Genomic DNA, 25,427 nt, shown 5'->3' with positions numbered 1-25,427 from the left:
CACTGTTTGGTGCCTGCGTAAGTAGCTTCAGGAGCTGCTGCAGGGATGAATGTGGGCCTCTGGCCTTGAGGCACTTTTACTCCCAACAGATGTGCGCAGGCATCTGGTACATTTTGGGTAAACATCATAAACCCATGTACAAGCATAAAAGCTCCTAAAAATAGAGACAGTGTGTTGACAAACTTCAAAGGGAGCACATACTTTAATGAAGTCAACTGAACTGCAAGGGAGGAAAACTTTTGGAGGTGATGGGAAAGTACTTTATCTGCACTGGAGGGTTGGTCACTCGGGTATGAGTGTACTTGTCGACATTCCAGTGAAGATGTTATACGGGTGTAAAGTTTTCCGCAATTTAAACACGCGAGCGCTTGTGATTTGGAGTCAGGAGTCCTGGGTCCAAACCCTGAGTTGACCACTTCCTAGCTATTTGGCCTTGTGCAAGTTACTTTACACATTAACACTAAAACTGTAGGCTCACTAAGCTAAACCACAAAATTGTGATAGTGAAAGTACAAGTGCCACAAATGAAGAGCTGACATCTACCCAGGGGGCTAGGGTGTCAGTGTGAGTACTTCCCAAATCAAACGTGGAGCCTCACTCAGTTGGCAGACGCTCAGTTCTCTAGACAGACGGCAGCATGTCCGCAACAAGGCCACAAGGGGTGCTGGAGAAGGGGCGGTGGGGACGTGGGTGGCACACAGGCAAGCAGCCTGCATGCTCATTCACACAACACAGGCGCCCAAGCCCTGGCAACAGAAGTGAAGGTTTCCTCTCAAGGAACTTGCAAGCTACTGCGGGGAGAGAACAATAAACAACTGCTACAGCATCAGGCAGTGAGGGATGCTATGCAGACAGACAGGTCAGTTCAAGGTAAAGCACTAAAGAGGAACAGAAGCGGGTACCATTTTTACTAAGATGTTTGAGTAAGGACTCTCATCAGGGGGCATTGGAACAGAAAACCAGAAACACAGACCAAGATCAAGTCACATAGATATCTAAATGGAGAGAGTTCTAGAAGAACCAGAAGGACCAGCAAGAGCAAAAAAGAGCATACTTGGTATATGTGGCATAGCAGGAAAACTAGAAAAGGTGAGGCAGAGTGAGGGGGAGAGAGAGAATGAGAGCAGAGAGTTACCACAGGGCCACATTAAGTGGCCAGGGTGCGGCAGACGCCTCAGAATCAGAGTGGGGCATGGAACACGCTAATTCACATGTTTAAAGGACTGGGCAGGCTACTACTTGGAGGGACACAAAGGCAGGCCAAGAGAGAGAAGTAGGAGGCACAATATGAACCCAAGAGACGGTGTGGCAACCTGGACCAGTCACAGCAGTGCACGTTCAGATGCAGACGATACTGTGGGTTTAAATGAATTAGACCACACCCAGCTAAAGGAAAGAATGGAAAGTCTGAAAAAAGAAGTAACGGGTAACTCCAAGGTTTGGGCTGCCACAACTACAAGAAAGGACCTGCTATTATTGATAAAGGGTAAGATGAACGGGCAGAGGTGGATGGAGATAGAGAATTGGCTTTAGAACAGCTAAAGTTCATGCAGCCTATCAAGAAATCAAAGTGCAGAAGTCAAACAGGCAAGTGGAGCTCAGGAGACATCCAACCATGTCAAATGCTGCTGAATGGGCAGCTACAATCCACAGTGATGGAATGTGGCTTGAGCAGTCATTATTGGCTTTTCCAGGTGGCCCAACTCGAGGGGTTTTGAAAGTAAATGGAAGGGGAGGGCTGGAGGATATTGATACAAACATAAATAGTGGTACATGAGACCTATCCTTTAAACATTTTCTTTTGGGGAATTTTGCTATACAGTAAGAAACTGATAGAGCAGCAAGACATGTAAGATCAACGGAGAGTTTATTAAGGGGGAAATAAAGATGTGTTTTATATAGTGACAGGTGTGACCCAGTAAACAGAGGTTAATGATGAAGAAAGGAGGGATAATTTTTAGAGTGATGTCACAGGGGAAGGGTGGTGTCTAGTGATTAATTCAATGTACAAAGGGAGAGGTAGGCAAGAGATAAAGACTTTTCTTACCAAAAAAAAAAAAAAATTCCAAGCCAGGTGCACTAGTGCATCCCAAGTCAGGAAGGTCACTTGAACCCAGGAGTTTGAGGCTAGACTGGGAAACATAGCAAGACCTCATCTCAAAGAAAAGAAAGAAATTCCCGATTATAATAGATTTGCATGCATTTGACTTCCATACCACTTGAAGCTGAGCTTCTATGAGAACTGGAGGAAGCAGGAAAAGGCAGCAGCAAACAGACCCGACTCAAGCTCAGACACCACAGACCCACACGTCCCACCTCTGCCCTATGTGTGGACTGGCCTCCCAGGTGGCAGTGTGGTGTGCGCTCCTACTGAAGCAGCCCAAGATTCGGTGAGAATGATGATGTAAGTGGGGAAACCCTGCCCGTTCACAGAGCTGACAAAGCAGGCGGCCAGGAGAACTGGAGGGGCAGTGGGTGTGGAGCACAGTGACCGAGAGAGGAGCACATTAACCTCCGCAGGCACCTCCATTCTTAACGCTCCATGAGATGCAGTGTGCAAGCAGCCCTCCCTACTGGGAAGCGTGGCACCTCGCTGACACTTAAATTGGATTTCTGGTTCCAATCACTCTTTGGCATGATCCATTCCTTCCAGTTAAGCTTCTCATCAAGGCTCAAAATTCTTCATCTGTAAAATGATGAGTTTGACCTATATACTTCTAAAAAGACCCTTCCTGCTCTTGCAATCCTTAATTTTGCACATCACTCCATTGGTGCCACACCAGTACAAGTGGTTTGGCCATAGAAAACTGCCATTACAGCCATTTGTCCCACTGGACTCTGACGTTGACACTCCAGTCAAATATTTATTTGCTGGAGGCCATCCCTTCCACCAACATCACCTTTCCCAACTCCCCAGCCTTGCTCAGAAAAGCTCCAGAATCTTGCAAGGAGGCCCTTTTTGCAAGGTTCAAGGGAAGGCAACTTCTTCGATGAAGTTTTTCTGGTAGCTTACCTGCCTCCCTGCTAGCTTCCTACACTCACCCACACTCTTCTTTGATTTTTAACCCTTTGCATTTGCTTGCTTTTTTCTCGATTCCTTTATTCTACGGGGTATTTAATTTTTTAAATACCCCAGATTTTACAAAGTGCGGCAGAATAAAAAACTGGAGTTTCTTTTCATACAAACTTATTTGGATTTTTTTATATTTCAAATTATTGATACATTCAAAGAGTAATTTTAGGCCGGGCACAGTGGCTCACACCTGTAGTCCTAGCACTCTGGAAGGCCGAAGCGGGTGGATTGCTCCAGGTCAGCAGTTCAAAATCAGCCTGAGCAAGAGCGAGACCCCATCTCTACTATAAATACAAAGAAATTAATTGGCCAACTAATATATATAGAAAAAATTAGCTGGGCATGGTGGCGCATGCCTGTAGTCCCAGCTACTCGGGAGGCTGAGGCAAGAGGATCGCTTGAGCCCAGGAGTTTGAGGTTGCTGTGAGCTAGGCTGACGCCATGGCACTCACTCTAGCCTGAGCAACAAAGCGAGACTCTGTCTCAAACAAAACAAAACAAATAAGAGTAATTTTAATCTCTATAATTTTTGCTAACCATGTCAAGTCACACTCGACATCCAAGTGCAAAGGGTTAAAGCATTTATCCTACAGCATTTTATCTTGCTTCACAAACTTTAAGTTACATATATTTTTCTCCTGTTATTAGCACATGCAACTCACAATTTAGAAGGCTCACACTCCCAAAATTATCACAAGCATTTTTTTGTTCTTTCTTACTGCTACATAAAATAATGGTACATCACTCAATGACATTTTGGGATGAAATAAGTTATTAGGACTCCATCGCCAAAATAAGCAACTCCAGCTCAATCTCTATTATCCACAATGCCTCCACCTATACACTGCAATACGGAATAGGCCGGGTGTGGTGGCTCACGCCTGTAATCCTAGCACTCTGGGAGACCTAAGCAGGCAGATTGCTCGAGGTCAGGAGTTAGAAAAATTAAAATTCGACTGAGAAATGCCCTACCTGCATAACCTGTCAGAGTGCAGCACAGCTGAGAAGAAAAAGAGCAAGCCTTCTCAACTCTACCTCCTTCCAGGCCAGATGTAGCTTTATTTTTTAAGCAAACTACAAACAAGTTGTTTTCAACAAAGTGCAATGAGCCCTTCATTTCACCCAGCTTTCTTCCCATGGAGTGTGTCTCACACTTCAGAGGACACAGGAAAGGTAAAGTGTGAGAGAAAGCTCAACTCACTACCCAACTTGCAGCTGCTGCCTTGAAGAGGAGCCTGAGCTGGTGCTCCCCACAGCTTGCAGAGATGGGACTAGCATTTCCACAGCAGCATTTAGGGTGAAGCAGAAGGGTAAGCCACTTTATTCAGAAGAAAAGAAAAGAAAAAAAAAAAAAAAGATATATATATATATACTTTCCTGTTGAAGTAGGGGCCAACTTTAGAACAGTCAGATCTGAAAGCCTAAGGCCAAAATAGACAGGAAAGGTGTCCCCTTTGTAAAGGGAAGGTAACCAAACATCCAGGACACTTATTTCAAATACCACTCCATAAAAATACTGTATTAATCAGATCACGTGCCCTGACTTTTTGACTTTTAGTCACTCACAAGTCATCTTTAAGGCTTTTGTGAATACATGTTGGGAACAATGAATTCGCAAGAGATAGGCCCACATTCCATTCCATAGACATCAGGAATCTCTGAGAAAGACTAAAAGATACTGAAGGGAGCTTAAAAAATTGCTGGGGGCAGGGAAATCCACCACACCCGGGGAATGTCCTATATCTTCCAACACTGGCTACAAACTGATAGCTTTTGCCTGAAAGTGCATGGGCCTGTCCTGTGATCCCCAGCCATGGATCAACAAAGTATTAAAAATACAAGTTGAATTAACAGAAAGAAATAATGAGAGGAGGGTAGCCAAATGAGGACTGTAATTTTTTTATTCCCTTTCACTATCAATTCAATTGTAAGCCACAACAAAGCCCAGAAACATGCTCACGTGAATAAATACTACTCCCTTCCAAGGTATCTTTCTCAATGCAAAATTTCATTTATCTCCTTCAAAAGATATTGTTATGGGGGGGGGGCGCTCGTACGCGCCTCCCTATAAATTCTTATTTTTTGATCCTGTCTTTAGGAGGGATCCACAATTACTTCTATTTATCTAAGTGGTGGCTAAAAGCATTCTGGAGTTCTAATCCGGAAAGCCTGAGTTTCTATCCTGGCTCTACTATGTGGTAGCTTGGTAGGCAAAATGCTAATCCACTCCTAATAGATAGTATCCTCATCTATAAAATGGTGTGTTCTGAAGATTATTAAGTAAGTAAAATACAGCTAAAGTACTAGAAGAGTAACTGGCAAAGTAGTAGGCTGGCCATCACAAGTACTGCCCAGAGTACGATTCAAAGGAAATAGATGCAGGTTCCCTTAAATCTAGTCCAGAGCGGTTTTGCTGGCCAAAGGGCTTGCTGATCTGAGATGACATTTATAGGAAGCAAATGAAATTCAAATACAGCTAATAGCTCCCTTCTCTTACTGTGTAATTATGTGTACTCATTATTTGTGTAGCATGTTAGTATTTAAATGTCCCTAATTTCAGCCCCAGCAGGCCAGGGGCCCTCAAAGAGTGGCCAAGGTCTCAGCCTCTGCCAATCCTTTCCAAAGCTTTTTGTCAATTTAATACAGCCAGGAAAAGTAGCATTATCCACAGCAGCAAGTAGAAAGCTCACAACTGGCACATCTTAGCACCACCTCACCCTTGAGCCCAGCTACAACCAAAAAGCTGTAATGATGGCTTCAATTCCTATACAGACAATATACAAGGCTGTTCAAGACTCACATTTGCTACCTCCAGCAGAGAAAAAAAAAATTCATTCCTTGTCACTTTAGAACCACAAAAGCAAGACTGATGGCAAACATGGATTTTATGACATAAAAAATGAGGTCTCCCTACTATCTTATATCTGCTTGGGTTATTACTACTCACAAACCTACAGAACTGGGGCAGCTGAGCTCACCCTTGCTCAGATACAAGCTATAGTATTTGCACGCTGTTAACAGACCCCGGACACCCGATCCCCTCACACAAATGTTAAGGGCAAAGGGCTGCCTGCTCATCATGCCAGCGTGCCAACGATTTACCAGAAGTGATGTCGACTTGTTCTCAAATTAGATAAAAATTATGTGAAGCCCATTCTGTTGTTAATGCAAAGAATTACTGTAAAAACAACTGACTTTCCAAAGGAAAATCTGGCAGAACCAATAATTCAGAAATATCTTTATTTAAAAATTGACATGGGAAAACCAAAATAAAACATCATTCCTTTCAATACTATTGTTGCACAGATCTGGTACAATTTTCATGCATTTTGTGTTGCAAAGTAAGTACTAGGTTCAAAGTCACAGGACTTGAGCTATAATTCCAATTCTGCTACTGTAAGATAAATAGCTGTGTGACTTCTGTGAAAATAAATGGCTCCATACAGGACAATCTTAAAATTCTACCACTAAACAAATTTTTGTGACAGTTAAAACTGGACCAGCTCTCTGGGAGGCCGAGGCGGGCGGATTGCTCAAGGTCAGGAGTTCAAAACCAGCCTGAGCAAGAGCGAGACCCCGTCTCTACTATAAATAGAAAGAAACTAATTGGCCAACTGATATATATATAAAAAATTAGCCGGGCATGGTGGCGCATGCCTGTAGTCCCAGCTACTCGGGAGGCTGAGGCAGAAGGATCACTCGAGCCCAGGAGTTTGAGGTTGCTGTGAGCTAGGCTGACGCCACGGCACTCACACTAGCCTGGGCAACAAAGCGAGACTCTGTCTCAAAAAAAAAAAAAAAACAAAAAAAAAAAACTGGACCAAGGGCAGGATGCGGTGGCTCACACCTGTGATCCTAGCACTCTGGGAGGCCGAAGCGGGCAGATTGCTCGAGGTCAGGAGTTCGAAACCAGCCTGAGCAAGAACAAGACCCTGTCTCTACTATAAATACAAAGAAATTAATTGGCCAACTAATATATATAGAAAACATTAGCCGGGCATGGTGGCCCATGCCTGTAGTCCCAGCCACTTGGGTGGCTGAGGCAGGAGGATTGCTTGAGCCCAGGAGTTTGAGGTTGCTGTGAGCTAGGCCGATGGCATAGCACTCACTCTAGCCTGGGCAACAAAGTGAGACTCTGTCTCAAAAAAAAAGAAAAAAAAAGAAAGAAAGGAAAAAAAAACTGGACCAAGGGAATTATTTCACTTTCGATAAGGAAGCTAGAGGGGCTTAGACTAAAGAAAAGAAAAACATATCTTTCATGACTTAAAATCACTACAGTGCATCCCCTATACCACCACCCCTACTAACCTAACCTCTGGTTTCATTTGACCTTTAGGTCAAGGTCTTTCTGTGGGATAGGATATGCATGATGACTGCCTAGGAAAGCATCCATTCTAACTAAACACACACACACACACACAGCTCCCAGTTACAATTACTCCTACTCTCAACCCCACAAGCCCCTGCTGTCCCAGCTTTCTCTGGATCCTGCAGATTTCAGGACAAATGCACCTACAGAAAAGTAGTTATTTATTCCCATAGTGCTGGTTTCCTGCTTTTCCAGTATCCCAACTTCATCCTCCCAAACAAGAAAGCCACTCTAACATGTTAGTTAGATGCCACCAAGATAATGATTCTAAAAACATGCTCAAGTTCTGAAACAAGGAAATGTGTTTACTCAGAACTACTACAGAAATCCAACCTACAGAATAACAAAAAGGTAGCCTTGGAATTCTGCCTGCACAAACACCAACACGAACCAAAAAATGCTGCATTCACTGCAATTTCACAACCAAGAAAGGAGTCTGGTATCTCCACAATTTTTTAAAGACAGTAAGTCTTTATCTGGATGAAAAGCAAACTACCCCGACACAAACTAACTTGTCATTAGGAAGGCGGTGCCAGAACTATTTCAAGTTTGCAGTGATCCCAATGGAGATGTATTTTCTTAGCATTTCTCCTCAGTATGGCAAACCCCCTGATAATGCAAAAATCAAAGCCACATTTGGCCAATTGGCTGGCTGCTTCTTAAACGAAGAACTTTTAATTTTTGTTCATTGACTGAAATTCTAAGCTTTATTAAATCCAATGCAACTGGCAAGCTTCTTATCTTAAAAGCTGGTGTTGCCAGTTAAGACAGTTTGGGTTTTTTCCTCATTGTCAGCAATCCAAACACTAAGACCCTGCCCCTCCTGAATAGCACTGTGAGCACTGCAACTGTAAAATCTAAAACTGGAACAGCTACTGCTCTACTCTTAACTCTAGGATTCAGCGACATTCTCCCTCATAACCCTACCCAATTTAATCAAGCAAAACACTAAATGCGAGGTGAAACACTGACAATAAACAAGAACGATCACATCAAATGTTCTCTAAATAGAAACGGTTTTGATTATACTGTATTATAAGCAATGGATGGATGGGGTTCCTATCTGCTGGAGATCCGCAGGGTACCCTTTAGGAAAACAGCATACGGGCGTCCAAACTGCATATTATGGCAATAGATTCCACAAGTTACTTTGCTTCCTGCGAGCATAAGACTCAAAATTGGCTTTTCCCATACATGTTGGCTCAGATTTGTTGGAGGACACACACATGACTGAGCCACTATGGCCTTAATAGTTGACCTCCAAAAACAAGTCACCCATAAGGAAGAAAACCCAGGGGGCTGGGGGGAGCCACTTGCTTCGAGTCACGCAACAGTGGAAGAATAGAGCCCGACTTGGGGGAACAGCAAAGTTAAGAGAGGTCATCTCAGCAAACTCTGCCATGGGCCTGTGGACACAGAACAGCAACAGGCCCTGGCTGTAAGCACTAGCTCCAACAAAAGGCCGCAAGACAACTCCCCTTACAAACAACACAGGAGTGTAAGACACTGGAAGCCAGAGTGAACCTGTCCCTTTGCACACTGACAAACACCAAGTACAGCATATGGGATGACCCCTGTGAGCAGAGCCAATCTCCTCTTTCTCACCTCCTTGCCCCAAGCAAGCATAAAACAAAACATATCGATTCGTTCGCATTTCACTGTAACCCCGATAGATGAATGAGTGCATGAGAAATTGTGGAATGCCATCGTAGCTGCTTCCCCTGAAATGAGATAGCAGACCACAACCAAATGTTTGTCCTCAAATGGTTTTTTGGGGGATGACTTCATCTGATTCATACAGACCCCGTTAAAAAGGGACATCAGAACAAACTCACATGGAGTAAGTTTCCTTCTAAGCCTCAAGGAGCCATCCGATAACCACACAGGAAGAGGGATGCTTATGGATGCAGAGGAATACTAAGCCACTGTATACTCTGCAGCAGCCCGCCCAGCCTGATCAACAAGGAAGTAGATACTTAGAAGGCTGTTGGGCCAGAGAGCAGGAAGGGCAATAGGCATGCGGATTTAAGCTATTTCCTATACAAACAGGACAAAAACTAAATACCCCACATCTCAGCAAGATCATCAAAGGGTTCTGCTCACATACCTGGGTAGAAAGACAAATACCCACAGAAAAACCTGTAAGAGAGGCTCCATACTCAAACCAGGACCTAGGGAACAGACTGACTAAGGCATTTTGTCCATTATATTATGCAGTATATAAAAGAACATAATAATAAATCTATAACCCCAACAGGATATCCAGAATATATATTCACATAGTTTACAGACTGCCATTAAGTGCCTAGACTAAGAAGTGCAAGCTGTCGGACAATATCCAATTCAGAAACAAGGCCATGCTCAGAGATACCGTCGTACATTCCGAAAAGATATTCCAACAAGAGTCAACTCACCATTCACTGTTTTCAGGCTCCCAGCAATGCCTTCCCCATGTTGCCTCTTCTGGGAATTCTTGAACTCCTTCAGAGACAAATAAAGGACTTTACGGACCACCCTTTCTTCTGACCACGGAATCCCATCACTGTCATCCTAGAGAAACATACAAAAGGAAGGGAAGGGGAGTTACTAAAAAGAAAGTGAGCAGATATTGAGAGTCAGAATAAACTTGAAAAAAATTCCAAACAAGTATTCTGTGACCCAGCTGTGAGGTGAAAATTATATCGTACGGTAAAGGGAAAACCTTGGCCCTTCTGGACAGATCTCACGCAAAACCTAACCCACAGGCTCTTAAAAGGACTGAGAGAAACTCGCAATTGTCTCACTTCTTTAAAACACTCCACACACCCAATACATTCATTATTAGTAATACTGTAGAGTCTGATATTCCTGAAAATTCAGAAAAAAGAGATACTATGCCCACAACTACAGGTGTGATGAGCCATTTTACTGGCATTTATAAAGCACGTAATGCCAGAGTGCGCACTACACTACATATATGTAAAGTGCTGTTTTGGAAATTTTGTTGTCAGCACTAGGAGTTGAGAAGATACAGCAAAATGTAGGCACTACCTTCAAGGAATTCACAACCCAAGCAGAAAAAATAGAATTTGATCTACACTGGCCTCTTAAGTAAATGTGTCACAAATGAAAGAGGGGAGATCATGGCAGAAGAGGGCATCCGATCTTGGGGGAGTAGAGGTGGCATGGTGATCTTTTTCTAAAAAGCACATATTAATAACAGATCTTTGAATTGTGTGGCGCCTTCACGTCTGTTAATTCAGATCCAACGGAAGTTCTTTGGGGAACAATTAACAAGGTAAAAGGCAGGTAAAGGGAGGAAGAGGAAGGGAAAGAAAGAAAAGAACTAGCAGCCAGCCAGAGACCATTCTAGCAATTCAAGTAGTAAAGAGATAAATAAAGAATAGAATTTTAAAGGCACTGAAGAGAGGGAAAATATTGAGCAGGGACTTGAGACAGAGCCAGAGCTAGAAAGATGGAAATGGTGGGCACTAGTCACAAAAAGGAGGTAAAATGGGAGGACAGGAAGCAGTAAGAAAGCTGTTACGGTTTTCAGGCACTGGTTCATGAGATTACGGGCATTCAGAGGTTCTCTTCTGAGGCTAGCTGCACACTGTTACTCTAAGAAGGGCTTATACTTGCAAACGGACTTCAGGTCTTAAGCCTTAGATAATGGGGGTCAATTTAGAGATGGATGTATTCGAGCACAGATATTTTAGACCTTAAAAGAATAAGGAAAACATTAATATCTTGGGCAAAAGCAGGCCTTTGGATATTCAGGTCCCTTTTGTTCAAGCAGACAGCCAAACTCCTCAGAGAACTCTAATACATGAGCAGTCTGTGCTGTTTTCCTGGGTTGTACAAAAGGATTGGTTTTCATTCCTTGCCACTAACAGATTGCGTAAAACCTCCATGGGACTCAATGAGAGGGCTGGATGATCTGAGGTCTTTTCCAGCTCTTAAATTCCTAAACTCTGCATAAACACAAACTACATCTTGGAAGCCCAACCACGTAGATACTCTAAGCTCTAAATAACTTAAGCTGCACTCTTGGTTAAGCTTCAAGGATTTCCTAGAATGAGAGCAATTCTCCATCTTCTACAATATGGGGAAGAAAGGCCCAGTGAAGTTAGAGAGCTAGGATTTCCACCTTCCCCTGGACATCCTTCACTCCTACAGGCCTGCCAAGCTGAGATTTCTGTTTGCTGGAAAGCACAACTCTGGAGGAAGAAGGCACCTCCTGTCTTCTAGGTCACTCTCCTGTGAGAGCCACAGGCCAGGCTGGTGGTCGGGGTTCAGACATGAAGGATAAAAGAAGAAGCCAGCAACTTTGCCTCAATGTGATGAAAAATACAAATAATTTCTAAACTGCTACTAGGTACAGGTCACTAGAGACCTTCCCATCACATGATTAAAAACCAGACATATGCAGTATCCTGACCAGAACCCATTTGAGAAACCCAAATAACCAACCCAAGTAAAATGCAGATTATGTGAGTAGGAATGACATAGCTAGGTTTTTATAACAACTCCCTAGATTGTTCATGAAAGCTCCGGTAGCACGTTAGCTGTGATTGAAGGACAGTGTTAACTGCAGGAGGGGTCGATGCTATTTGGGCAGAAGCGCATCAGGCAGAGTTCTCTGCACCGCCACCAGCTTCCTACTGTCATCCTTCACATCCCCACCACAAACAGTGACACGAAATTATAAATTATAATTTCTGACATATACACAGTTTATACATCATAAAGGCCCCCAAAACAGCTTCCAATGTAAAACCCCAGTGACGATTTACTGCATCCTGCACAGGCCGGTGCCTTCGCCCTGACTGCATGCTCCAGATGAGAGAATTATACTCCTACAACTAACGTCTAATTAAAACATAAACCATGCGCGATGAAAACTCCTGCAAAGGAAGCGCATTTAAGGTTCACTTACTGACACAAGCAGCTTCATTACACCTATAAAGTGCTTTAAATACAGGAGAGGCAAATCCATGGCACACATTATGGGGCTCTGAATGCAAAACATTAAAACTCAAACTTTAAACAGGCACCCAAGTGTTCTTTTTTTGTAACCTACAGTGCTGGTCAAGACTTGTCACTTGTGCAAGACACAAGCCTAGAAGATAATAAACTGACTCAGTGCTGTTCCCAAAAAACACACCGGTGTACGATAATCCCCAACATTCCTAATTAAACTGCCTTTCCAGGTTGCAGAGTCATGGTGAATCCCTCTAACCTCACGCTCCTAGCTATGGGAGTGCTAGCTGCGGAGAGCAAGCGGGTGCCTGCACTCGCCCTCCACGCTACCCAGGCTGAGCGATGGAAAGGCCAGAAGGAAGGTCCTTCCAGTTTAAGGCTCACTCTGCTCTGGCTGGGCCATTGTTCAGAATCGCCCAGGCAGTGAATGCTCTAGAACACAGCACAGATATAACTCAATCACGAGAGGTCAAGCAAACTCAAAATACATATATTAAATTCAGGGCTTCCTTCTTATTTTCCCCTTTTCAACAGCTGTCTTATTTAATTAGCCACTCAACCACAGGATCAGGAAATCATTTCTCTCATTCATCACTGTATCCTAGGCTCCTAAAACACACCTGATATAGTAGGAGCTCAGTAAGTATTTCTGGAATCAATTAAAATCTCAGTCCCACTCTTCCCACTTTTTACCTACAGTAGCCCTGCCAGTACCTAACCTTGGCCAACATCCAGTATGTTTTAAGTAAAGTGCCAGAAATCACGGCTACCCTGATAAAAACATTCTCCACAGTGACTAATCCAAAAGGGCTTGGCTACACCTCTCGTTCTCAGCAGTAAACTGGCCATCCTACTGAAACACCCCTCCAACACAGTGGCTCCCACCACGCATTCCTTAGTTCCCTGCAAGAAAAAAAGTGCCCATCTAGGCATACACATGATCTCATGGGGCCCACATCTAATGACTCTTTCATTCTCCCTTCTGCTAAGTATTGTCTGGTTCTTTTGCAACATACACCTTTTGGCTCTTGCTCTTCCCTCTACTTCTCTTACCATACCTGTCCAGGCCCTTCTCCTGTGCCCCCCATGAGTCCCTCTCACACTGTCACCTAACCTTCTACACCCCAATCACTATGTTCAAGTCGCCTAATATCCCATTCATTCCTCAGTGTTTGCAAATCCAAAATTACTCCCTTTCTAGACCACCCACAAGGCCACATGGCTCTGCTCAGAGTCAGCTGAGATTTGACAGTAAAGAACTGAAAAGAAAGAGACCTTTTCATGGCCTACTCCAGAATTCTCCACAAAACCAAGTGCCCTGTCCAAATGGGTTTACTGGTCACCTTAATGTAGAAGATACAGTAATAAGCCCTTTAAAAGAAAAGGTGACGGGTTTTCTTTTAGTTTTCAAAACGTTTGCCATCCTTTGAAATAATCAGAGAGTTTCTTACCAAAAAAAGCAACTGGTAGAGAATCAAACCTGAATGATCCATCATAATACTTTCCACTATAAAGAAAGAGGAGCACAATAACCCCTCACTGCTTTAAGTTCTAGAAAAGACAGGTAAGACCCAGGAGCACAGAAAGTAAGCCCATGAAGACACTATACACCTTTTAGCAGGCACCATCATTTCACAGTTCTCCAAAGTTCACAGTCCAGGTTAGAGATTAAACATAACTTTCCATATCCTTGGTGACTCCAAACTGTGGCCCACAGAGCACCTGTACCTTAAGCACGGGGCATCATGTTAGAAATGCAGGCTCTCGGGCCCTATCCAGACGTACAGGCTCAGAATCTGCACCTTACCAAGTTCCCCAAGTGATTCCTATGCACAGTAAAGTTTCAGAAGCACAGCTGTGCACAATGGTGCCCGTCACGAGCCTATTATATATTGCTTTCTAATTTCCATCAGAATACAGGCAAAGGAAACCTTTGAAACCTCAAGGTGAATGCTTTCAACATCCACCTACTGTTGCCAAAAGTCTATATAAATACACCCTAAGAATTCTTCCCTTTGTCTTCTCTGCAGTGATCAAAGAGCATAGGTGAAAACAATGAAAAGGGTATGGCACCGAGTAATGCCAGTTCCTTTAATCATTTCTTACGTAACACAGTCTTCTCAACCCCTTTTTTCTGCTTACCCAACTCGGCAACACCCAGAATTAAACACACATTCAAACGTTAATATTTTTTTCAAAACAGGACCAACATACACAAGAATATCAATTATATTTCCACGCATAAATCCAAAAGTTAGAATAAAATTTAGCAGTCCCATTACACTCTGAGATCTCATTAAGCCTGCAAATTAATGACACCCTCTCCCCTCCATGGTGATTTTGCCTGTTTCTTTGGGGGAAATGGGGGGGGAGTAAATTTACTTTATCACAGTGAAACACGAACCAAAAAAAGAACGCAATCTAACAAAAAAAGCACAGGTTCCAGTTGTACAGTTTTATTTCTGTGATGTATGCCCTCTACCCCTTTTTGTTTTAAAAACCAACAGAAGCAAACACACAAAAATAAAATCGCTGCTCAGAACACTGACAGAAAGCCATGTGTGCATGATAACAGAAACCAAGCTGTATTCAAACCAAGTTAAGAATTGCTTTACATTAAGAGACTGAAGCACCTATGTGATCCATGGTTTTAAAAACTGGATTACTATTTTGATATACTATATTACTAAACCAAGAGCTCTTATAATTTGTCTAAAGACTGGACAGATCACAGGCCCAGACAGAGCCTCTACCAGCTGCTGCTCCCCAGCAATAGCCAACTCTGCAGCAACTCTTGACAGCAAGATGGGCTGTCAAAATCTCCGCAGAGAACTCACATTCCTTAGTGCAAGAAAAGGGGCATCTAGGTCAGTAAAGCTTGTGGAACAGGAGCTAGGCAGGGGACAATAGCCTTGCAGTCATCTAAGGATGGTAACACCAGAGACTGCTATCCTTGGAATTATATTGATAGCAAAAGCCTAGTGGGTGCTATTTACTAAGTATTGTGCTCGGCACTCACATGCATTTACAAATCATGATTTCTCTGTGCAGCCTCTGCTCAGGCTAAGGTCCACATCACTATTTTCTCACTGTGGTTAAAAATGTAGGGGAAAGGAAGTAGTCACAAACTCTTTTAGTTATTTCTTAGAGATGACTTTTGGTGTCTTGCCCAAAGGTGATGCAGCCACATAGAAACAAGAGCTGGAACAGGTAAGTCATTCTATGGCAAATGCCAGATCAACTAAAGTGAAATTTGAAAACTTCAAAATCCAATGGTAACAAGAAGACATTAGAAGTGTAATACACAGTGATTACTAAGTAAGAACAGAATTAAAAATTACTAATCTACAGAGGCTTAATATTAATATAAACAATACATGAAAAATAAAACACTACTAGTAGTAAGCGGGGTAGGGGGAGCAGAGGAAGGAGCGTTCTATTACTAGCCTCTACAGACTTGACACACAGTCTTGTGCAATTTGTCCATGCCTTGGTTTTTATTATGGTTTCCAATTCAGGCCATTTTGATTTAGGAGAGGGAAAACAAGGATGAAAAAGCATGGGTTGGATGTAACCACATTTCTGATCAATTAAGAAATCATTTTCTAACAATTGCAACTATTTAAAAATGAAAAGTAAGTCCAATGAAAGATAGTTAATTACTTACCACTTGCAGGCAAACTGCATAAAAGACTCATGCATTTCAGGTAGAGGGGTTAAATCATTTACCATGGAAACCCAGGCCACAGGTAGTAATGATGGGAGGACAGCTGTTGAAAATTGGGGCAGGGGCCAACTAAGCCCCAACAGAGATCCTTTCTTGCCCACATCCCCAAACAAAACTACAACCAATATAATAAAGACATAGGATTGAAGTGGAATAAATACCTATGTTTTAAACCGAAATTCAGAACATCCCACCAATGTCGTAAACATCAACCTGCTCATAAAAGAGGGACCCAGAGGAGGAAGGTGGAAACAGGCACAGCTACGGAAGCCACCGCATTCCACAAAAAAACTCTCTTGCTTCCCTCAGGAGGGGGCCCAGGAAGTCAAATGGGCTTCACCACCTCTAGTAACTAAAACAAGCATGCTAAAATGGGAAAACAGCCTTCAAGTTGATGGGGGCAAGGTAGTTAGGAGAAACAGAGTGCTCAGGATCACAGGCATGAAGACCATCTCCTAACACAGAACCTCTTTATTAAAACTTCCAACAGCTTCTGATAACTGCTTCACTTTTTCTTAAAGAAAAAAAAAAAAAAAAAAAAAAAACTTCCAACAGTATGAACTGCATATATCCTATTCTTATTTACTTTGCCAAACTCTGCAGGTGGAGGGATGTGACTTTTACCCATTAACTACTTTTAAAAAGAAGTACAATTCTTAATTCCAGGGCCCAACCCTACACCCCCTGAGGTGGACCAACATGAAATGCCGTACCATGGGACTGCAGATGGTAGTCTAATTAACAGCTGCACAGAACTGAATATCAAATAAGAAAACAAAATTTAAAAGACTAGGTCCAGGACGAGGAAAGAATGAAAAGTCAATCCCTTCTCCCAGGGACAAATGACTGCAAACCTCTACAAGAATGCCTTTTGTTTTCAGAAGAACAAGTCTGTCATATACCTGCAGTTATATCATACACCTTAAAATAATTTTTGAATGTCTGGTATGTCAGCCTGGTCCATCAATGGCTTGAGGAGAGAACAATGAAATCACCAAAAAAAAGTTGTTTGTGATATTGATTCCTTACATGGATTAAATACAAACAAGGATTTACTGGGTGGGGGTTGGGGGGCAGGGGAAGATGGTTAACAGAAAACATGAAATAGGCACCACCAGGTCAACTTAGGATAAAACTACCATTTCTTCCTTTTTAATAAAGTAATAGCAATATGTCTAATCAAGTTTAATTCCATAAAATGGCCCAACTGTCAACATTCAAATGTCAAAGTGAAAACTGGGATAACATTCACATTTAGAAATAATTTAAGTGGCCAGGAAACATCCTAAGAGAAACAACTGATTTGCTGAACTTGTGAAGGATGTTCCCTTGCCTTGGTTTTAAATTAAAAGCACTTCAAGCAGCAAATTTCCTCAGACAGACATGTTTCCTGGGTTAAAGTAAACGGCCTGAAAATGCTTATGCAAGGAGAGTTTTACTTCTTCCAAACTCCCATTAAATAATGTGTACTTATCTTTGATTACCGCCTATTTAAAAAAAAAAAAAGAAAGAAAAGCTACAGCTGAAATTGGATTAAGAACTTCTGCTGAAAACGATTTATTGCATAACACAACTCTGACAGCCTGAATCTCCGGCCACCAACTGAGCCTTTATAAAAATCTGCTGGGCAGCTGCCAAGTCAGCTCTTTTGCGTCTGAGCATGTCAGACATCCGCCGTCGTCAAGGCAGCAGCATGGCAGCAAGACATCCGCACACTCATGGTTAAAGGGTGCAGTCCGGGAACAGAGCAGCCAGGACCACGCTACACGGCACTAAACCCTCCTGCAGCGCTGTATCTGACAGTTTGCCTTCTCAACATAATCAAAAAAGACCCAAGATCTACAGCAGGATTATCTCCAAGAATCCAGCAGAAATCTAGATTGTCAATCTTCCCTCAGTGAAGGGCAGAAAAAATGAAATCAAATTACAAATAAATTCTTACCCCATGTCTTCAAAAAAACAAATTAGAATGACACAGACGAGTACCAACAATGCCAATGTGCAACTATACAACATCATTTTGTAAGTAAACTACTAACAAGTACATCCCCAAAGGAATTCTGACTTATTTGGATCTTTTAATTATAAAATCATCTTATGTTAATAAGATTACCCAAAGATCCCCCAAAATGCCATATTCTAATCTACCCTGTCCAATATAGCAGCCACTAGTCACAGGCAGGTATAATCACACTATTCACATTTCAGTTACTCAGTAGCTACTCTCTCCACCGTCCATGGACAACACACCTACAGAATGTTTCTGTCATCACAAGAACTACTTTTGACAGCAGTATTCTAGAGCATACACATTTGCATTACATCGCATTGGGTTCCAATTGCTGGTGTGTTATTACTTGAGAATGCATTTTAACAGTCTTAAAAATACATGACTTACACACTATTCCATTTACCAAGAAAATTATGGGAGGTTAGGAACTTTTTGCCAAAAGATTAGAGGCTAACACAGGCAAGGACTACTGAAAGTGCAGATACCCACTAATGCAACTCTCCTGGAAAGTGTTCTCAAAACCGTCTGCTACAGCTGGCCTTTAGGTTTCGTAGGTAATATACATGAAATTCATTAAAGATGAAGTATAAGTCAGTCTATAAATCTTCAAGACACACACTACTTTCCTATACCTTCAAATCCTTTTCTGAGGAATCCACTACAAAATAAAGCCTTCAGGATTAAGACCAGACAAAAAGGCAGTCCACCAACGGCCAGTCTCCCAAGTACCAACAGGGTGGCCCAAACCCCCTCCTGCCATGACCAGTTAAAATTACGGGCCTGTGAACCATGGCCAGGGGTTAGAGCAGGTTTTACATTTCTCCTTCTTCCACCAGGTCCTAGGACACTGCTGGGGTCATTTTATGAAGGTGATCAATACCCAACTGACTTGCCGGTCTTTGTGGCTCAGCAATGCCCCCAGATAGGAAATAACCAGAAGTGTACATACGTTGTCGGGGAACGGTCTGTCAAGTTATATTATAAACCATTCGGTTTATTTTGGTCCATCTGATGAAAATTTTGAAACTACTGAAAAGTCTACAAATAAACTATGTCCTTGGATGTAACATAAATTTGACACCTTCCTTATTCTTTCCAGAACCGGTTACAGTTGTGCCATGTCCCTTAACCCCTTCCTGTACCCTCCAGCCCTCTCCAGAGTTAACGACCACCTTGGCACTGGTTGGCGCCCTTTCATTACAGAACTGGGTCTCCAGAAAGCCATAATCTCTGCTTTCCCCTCCTAACAAAACTTCCCACCGATGACATGTGTGGTCCACTGCTGCAGGCCCACTTACATGTTTCTTGTACATATTCTACCTCCACATTTTACAAATAGCCTATGAAATATTACATAAGCATTTTTAAGTGAGGAAACTGAGGCAAAGAGTTGTTCAGTACTACAGATCACACCCCGAGTAGTGTGCAGTCCTATTCATCCTTGTTCCCAATATGTAGCAATGAGTCTAGCACACAGCAGGCAGTGGGAAAACATTTCATAAGTGAACACACAAGGAGGTGGCAACTAGAACAGTGGCCTAGAGGTAATAAAGGGGCAGGATTCCAATTCCGGAATCCTATGAGCCTTAGACTGGCTCAAATGTATAAAACAATTTTGTAGGGCAGAGGTGAGCACATAGCAGAGACACCTGGAGGGCTAGAGAGAGCACTGCTCAGCCCCCTGCCCTGAGATTCTCCGAGGTGACACTGACGCTGCTGGTCCAGGGATCACACACGCAGGGTATCGCACATTCACCCTAGTCCTCCACGAAAACTCTTCTCACTGCCATGGAAAACACTGTAATTGCCAAATCTAATGCAAACTATTTTTTACTGGCAACCTGACTCTCCTTGGTTTTCCTGGCATCACCTACAAATTGGACTGTGCTGCAATCTACTAAATTATTTTCTTGACATGCTCCTCCCCCTTCCCCACCTACATGATTCTGTCTCGCTTAACCCTGTAAGAACGTTCTTCCTCCTGGCTACCCCTAGTTCGAGAACCTGGCCTGAACTTGGCACCTTCTTTCTCACTGTTGACATTCCCTTTTTAAATCAAGGTAATGCTACCTGTAAATCACTTCCCTAGACACATACAGGCTGTCATCTCCTCTCTTACAGAAGAAATCTTCAAAAATGCCCCTGCTGCAACCACCCAATCCCAATTCCAACCACCCTCCAAACCCTCCCCACGCCTTTTCTGCACAAACACAGACACACGGCAATGAGTCAATTCACATCACTCCACCCCCTACTGAAGCCTTCCATGATACCCTGATGTCTATGATTCCAAATTTCCTAGGAGAGCCCATAATGACTTGTCATCAGCCTAACTTCCCTGATAAGCTCTAATTTCTGCACAACTACTAACACCCCTAATTGATAAGGTGTGAGCACCTCAAGTAGTGGCAACAGCTGTCATCTTTAGATGCCCATGTCAAAACAAACACCAGACAAAGGTCATGCTTGGCTAACATGACCATGTCCTTCTGTGGCTAACAAGGTTTTCAGAGCCTTAGGAGCAACATATGAAGAGTGACTGAACTCAGAGGAGTGAATATGGAAAGAAGACAAGGAATGTTTCACATACTCAAGATACATTCTATAAAAATCTACATTTGACATCACAAGCCCTAACTCCTAAGTGGCAGAGTTTCACTAATGTAGCAGCAGAGGACTCTGTCAGTCGATGCTGGTAAGTAAATTCTATTAGCCACTCCAGTCATAATCAAGCAATCTCTTTTCTCTCTGATTCTGTCTCTCTCTCTCTCTCTCTCTCTCTCACATACACACACACTCACTCTCTCTCCTCCTGCACCTCCCTCCCACAGAAAGCCCTGTTTATATTTAGGCCTCACATGCAAATAATGAAAAGTGGAACGGCAGAGTGCTTTTAAGAGATACTAGCCTGCCCACACAGGTAGCCAAAATATGGTCACAAGATACTCAGACAAGTTTTCAAGTGGTCACAAATCACACAGATTAGTGTGGCAGTGAAACAAGCTGCCAACTGTTTTCTCTCAAGTGAATGAACCCAAGAAAGATCCAGAACAGCTACCTCTGGGTGCCAGTCACTGGCTGGACCTACAGTCAGGAAAGCTGTCAGGACTCAAGAGTGTACAGGAGCACAAAAATCTAAATGAGCAAATCCTAAGAATTGAAAGGAAACACAGAAAATAAATGACAATGAGAAACATTTTTATTTTGACCCACCTCAGAGTCACACGCTGCTGCCATGCCTATGCTGTGGTTTGAACTTCTTCTTCAGTAAACCTTGAGCTTCTGAAGCAAAGATTCTCCCTAAAACGTTCTTTACTGGGTTTCCTGGAAAACCGTATTGCTATCCTCCTACCAAGTCGTTCTTGTCCCTATTGCTGGTGGTTTGTGTTCAAGTTTGAGCACCACTAGAAGCACTTCTTTAGAATACTAGTTCAAGTATTCTAGAATACTTGTTAAGCTTGGCTGCTCTGGAAATCACCTGATGTGCTTTAGTAAATTCAGCCCTCACGCCCACTTAGACTTCACTGGTCTGGGTATGGCACGTGCTCTCAGATTTTGATGAACTCAGAATGAGTGCTCTAGAACTATGTCCTGCGACCTCCACACTCCTACCCTTGAAGAAATCAAAGTCTCATGGCATTAAAATCATCTGTGTATTCTGACAACTCCTTAGCATGAAGCCTAGTACACATTAGAAGCTTAACAATTTAATTGTATGGAGGAGGAAGGGAAATCTTTGTAACTAAGGACACTAGATGACTGTTTAAATAGAGCACGTGAAATTTCTTAAACACTTTTTATTTTCTTGACTGTAATTCTTTTTGAAAACTAGGATCTGGTATTTTCATAAACCTAGAAAAGCAAAACATTCCAGTGGACACTGCAGTTTTCATTCACTGAAACATAAAACAAGCACATACTAGCTTCAAGGAACTGAATCAATCTGCTATTAATCCACACAAAGCAGAATGAGGAAAATCTCATTAATCCCAAGTCGGAGGTAAGTCAGTCCTTATCTGCCAATAATACAAAAATAATGTCTTGATCCAGTATCAGGAAACTTGGTTGTGCCTATTTAATTATTAATACATCAGAAGAGGGAGATTGGAAAAGGCAGCTCATCTTTCACCCAATATCCCCTCATCAGAAACTAATAACTCAATTAAGGTCACCATGTTGGGAGAAGAAAGGAGTTTTTCTTCCCATTTAACGTTAAAGTTTATGGTAGACATGCTGAAAAGTAGCAGTAAACAGGTTGTGTTAAACAAGCCTTTTTTTTTTTTTTCCAAGCCAGTTGGGGTTTGACAAAATTCTTAGACCATCTCACAAAAAGCCCTGACCTCAAACAAAACATTTTCCAATTTTAAAACACATCCCCACACAAAGAAACACAGCAGGCACTCCCCATGGCCAAAATAAAATGCTCTCTAGTAATTACCATAAATAGGAAAAGGAGATGGGCCTCCTGAATAAGAATACAGAGCACAAGAAAAACCACCAGCAACAAAAACATCATAAAGAAAATTACATGGCCAACAATAAACTCCAAAGAGATTGGAATTGCTTCTTTGTGAGACAGAAGGAAACACAACTAGGAGATGCTTCAACAAGAGAAGGGATGTACATGAGTCTGCAGAGGGCTGTGCCTTCCTTAAATACAAAAAAAAAAAAAACAAAACCACAGTGGCAATTCACTTTCTGCAGGAAAGTTTAAGATCCCACAATCTATAGTTTAAATAAAAGATCTGAAAAAAGATTTACTTCTTATTACTCTGGGTATTATTTCCCCTAAATTTGGTAAAGAATTTCTCAGCATTTAAAAAAAAAATCAATAAAAAAAAAATTAGAGTGATTTTTCCTGAACAGCTCGCTCGAGAGCCTCCAAATACCTGTCAAAGGAACATGTAAGACAGTTGTGCATAATTGACCCATCACCCACGGTTATCAGTTTGAAGTTATAATTTGTTCATTGACATGTACTATTTAAATTTTAGATCATATTCATAATAAGGAAGCTGTGATTAAAGACTAATAATGAACAAGGAGCATAAAGTAAATCTGTACTTTCACCTGACAATCTTCACCAGTCTACAAATCCTACTGTATTTGTATCTGACCAAAAATTGTACTATTCTGAACGTTGCTAACTTCTTTACTACAAAATTCTGTGTTGAGTATGCTTATGCTTGCACCAGCTGAGCTTGCTGGACGCCATGCCAAGAGATTTACGCGAAATAATTCGTCGATGAAGACACACACACACATGGCTTCCCCAGGTCGCCAAGGCTGCTGGCTGCAGCACCCACTGTTTCACAAGGCCTCTCTCCCTAGAGATGATCTTTCACTTCCCACTAACCGAACACACAGCAAAGACCTCTGAGTAACACGAATAACAAGGCGGGGCGCGGTGGCTCACGCCTGTAATCCTAGCACTCTGGGAGGCCGACTGCTCATGGTCAGGAGTTTGAAACGAGCCTGAGCAAGACCACGTCTCTACTATAAATAGAAAGAAATTAACTGACCAACTAAAAAACATATATACAAAAAAAATTAACTGGGCACGATGGTGCATGCCTGTAGTCACAAGCTACCTGGGAGGCTGAGGCAGTAGGTTCACTTGAGCCCAGGAGATTGAGGTTGCTGTGAGCTAGGCTGATGCCATGGCACTCATTCTAGCTTGGGCAACAAAGCGAGACTGTCTTTTAAAAAAAAAAAAATAACAAGAGTCATAACCATGAGATCATGAAAATAAGTTTGGTCTCTTATCTCTACTTAGTTCATGTGTTTATTAATACACAAGTAAAACTTACACATTAATAAAGCTGTAATACATGTTTCTGTCCCAATCAAGCTTATATTTACTAATTTATTGGATGAAAAACATGCTTTCCCTTATATATTAAACACCATGTACCATCTGACAAATATGATGTTAAAAGGGTGTATAATTGTTAAAGGTTCCATTAAAATGAACTTGGACACATCCACTAGGATGACTATAATAAAAACAAAATGAGGCCGGGCGCTGTGGCTCACGCCTGTAATCCTAGCTCTTGGGAGGCCGAGGCGGGCGGATTGCTCAAGGTCAGGAGTTCAAAACCAGCCTGAGCAAGAGCGAGACCCCGTCTCTACTATAAATAGAAAAATTAATTGGCCAACTGATATATATATAAAAAAAATTAGCCGGGCATGGTGGCGCATGCCTGTAGTCCCAGCTACCCGGGAGGCTGAGGCAGAAGGATCACTCGAGCCCAGGAGTTTGAGGTTGCTGTGAGCTAGGCTGACACCACGGCACTCACTCTAGCCTGGGCAACAAAGCGAGACTCTGTCTCAAAAAAAAAAAAAAAAAAAAATGAAAAATAATAGTTACCGGTGAGGAAGAAAAGAAATGGGAAGCCTTGTACATTGACTGTGGGAAAGCTACCTTGGGGAAGTGGGGGTTCCTCAAAAAGTTAAATATAGAATTATTCAGTTCTACTAATAGGCACTCATGCAAAACTTGTACACAAACAGTCATAGCAGCATTATTCACAACAGTAGAGAAGTAGAAAACAACCCAACTGTCCATCAACTGATGAATAAGTAAAACAATATGTGGTATATACAAAGGAAGAAATTAACATTTAGCCATAAAGAAGAATGTATGGAACAGCAGGGATGAACTTTGAAAGCATGCTAAGGAAAGAGGCAGACAAGGAGGCCACATACTATGATTCCAGTGACATGAAGTCTCCAGAACAGGCTATTCCAGAGACAGGAAGTAGATCTGAGGCCAGGCGCTGTGGCTCACGCCTGTAATCCTAGTACTCTGGGAGGCCAAGGTGGGCAGCTTGCTCGAGGTCAGGAGCTCAAAACCAGCCTGAGCAAGAGCGAGACCCCGTCTCTACTGTAAATAGAAAGAAATCAATTGGCTAACTAATATATATATATATATGTATATAGAGAGAGAGAAAAAATTAGCCGGGCATGGTGGTGCATGCCTGTAGTCCCAGCTACTCAGGAGGCTAAGGCAGGAGGATTGCTTGAGCCCAGGAGACTGAGGTTGCTGTGAGCTAGGCTGACGCCACGGCACTCACTCTAGCCTGGGCAACAAAGCGAGAGTCTATCTCAAAAAAAGAAAAAAAGAAAGTAGATCTGTGGCTGCTAGAGATTATGGGGAGAGGATTATGGGGAGCAACTGCTAATGGTTTTGGGGTTTCTTCTTGAAGGTGATTAAAATGTTCTGGAAGTATACTAAGTATAAGTCAATGAACTGTACACTTAAAAATGATTAAAATAGCAAATC

At 42.4% G+C, this 25,427-nt stretch overlaps 1 protein-coding gene across 3 annotated transcripts in view; it reads right to left on the bottom strand.

The window, feature by feature from the left end:
* Window positions 1-25,427, bottom strand: part of JARID2 (jumonji and AT-rich interaction domain containing 2) — a 248,002-nt gene that overhangs the window by 122,330 nt on the left and 100,245 nt on the right. For 2 of the 3 annotated variants that reach the window (XM_012753517.3, XM_012753520.3), the window contains one exon: window positions 9,857-9,992. In XM_012753517.3, coding sequence (XP_012608971.2) covers window positions 9,857-9,992 — 136 coding nt within the window. Of the gene's footprint in view, window positions 1-9,856; window positions 9,993-25,427 lie in introns of those variants that run through there. The other variant, XM_012753525.3, reaches the window with a different exon arrangement.

The sequence above is a fragment of the Microcebus murinus genome, chromosome 15 (genome assembly GCF_040939455.1).
Source record: "Microcebus murinus isolate Inina chromosome 15, M.murinus_Inina_mat1.0, whole genome shotgun sequence".
NCBI classification, from domain to species: domain Eukaryota; kingdom Metazoa; phylum Chordata; class Mammalia; order Primates; family Cheirogaleidae; genus Microcebus; species Microcebus murinus.
This window is presented reverse-complemented; position numbering and strand designations above follow the sequence as displayed.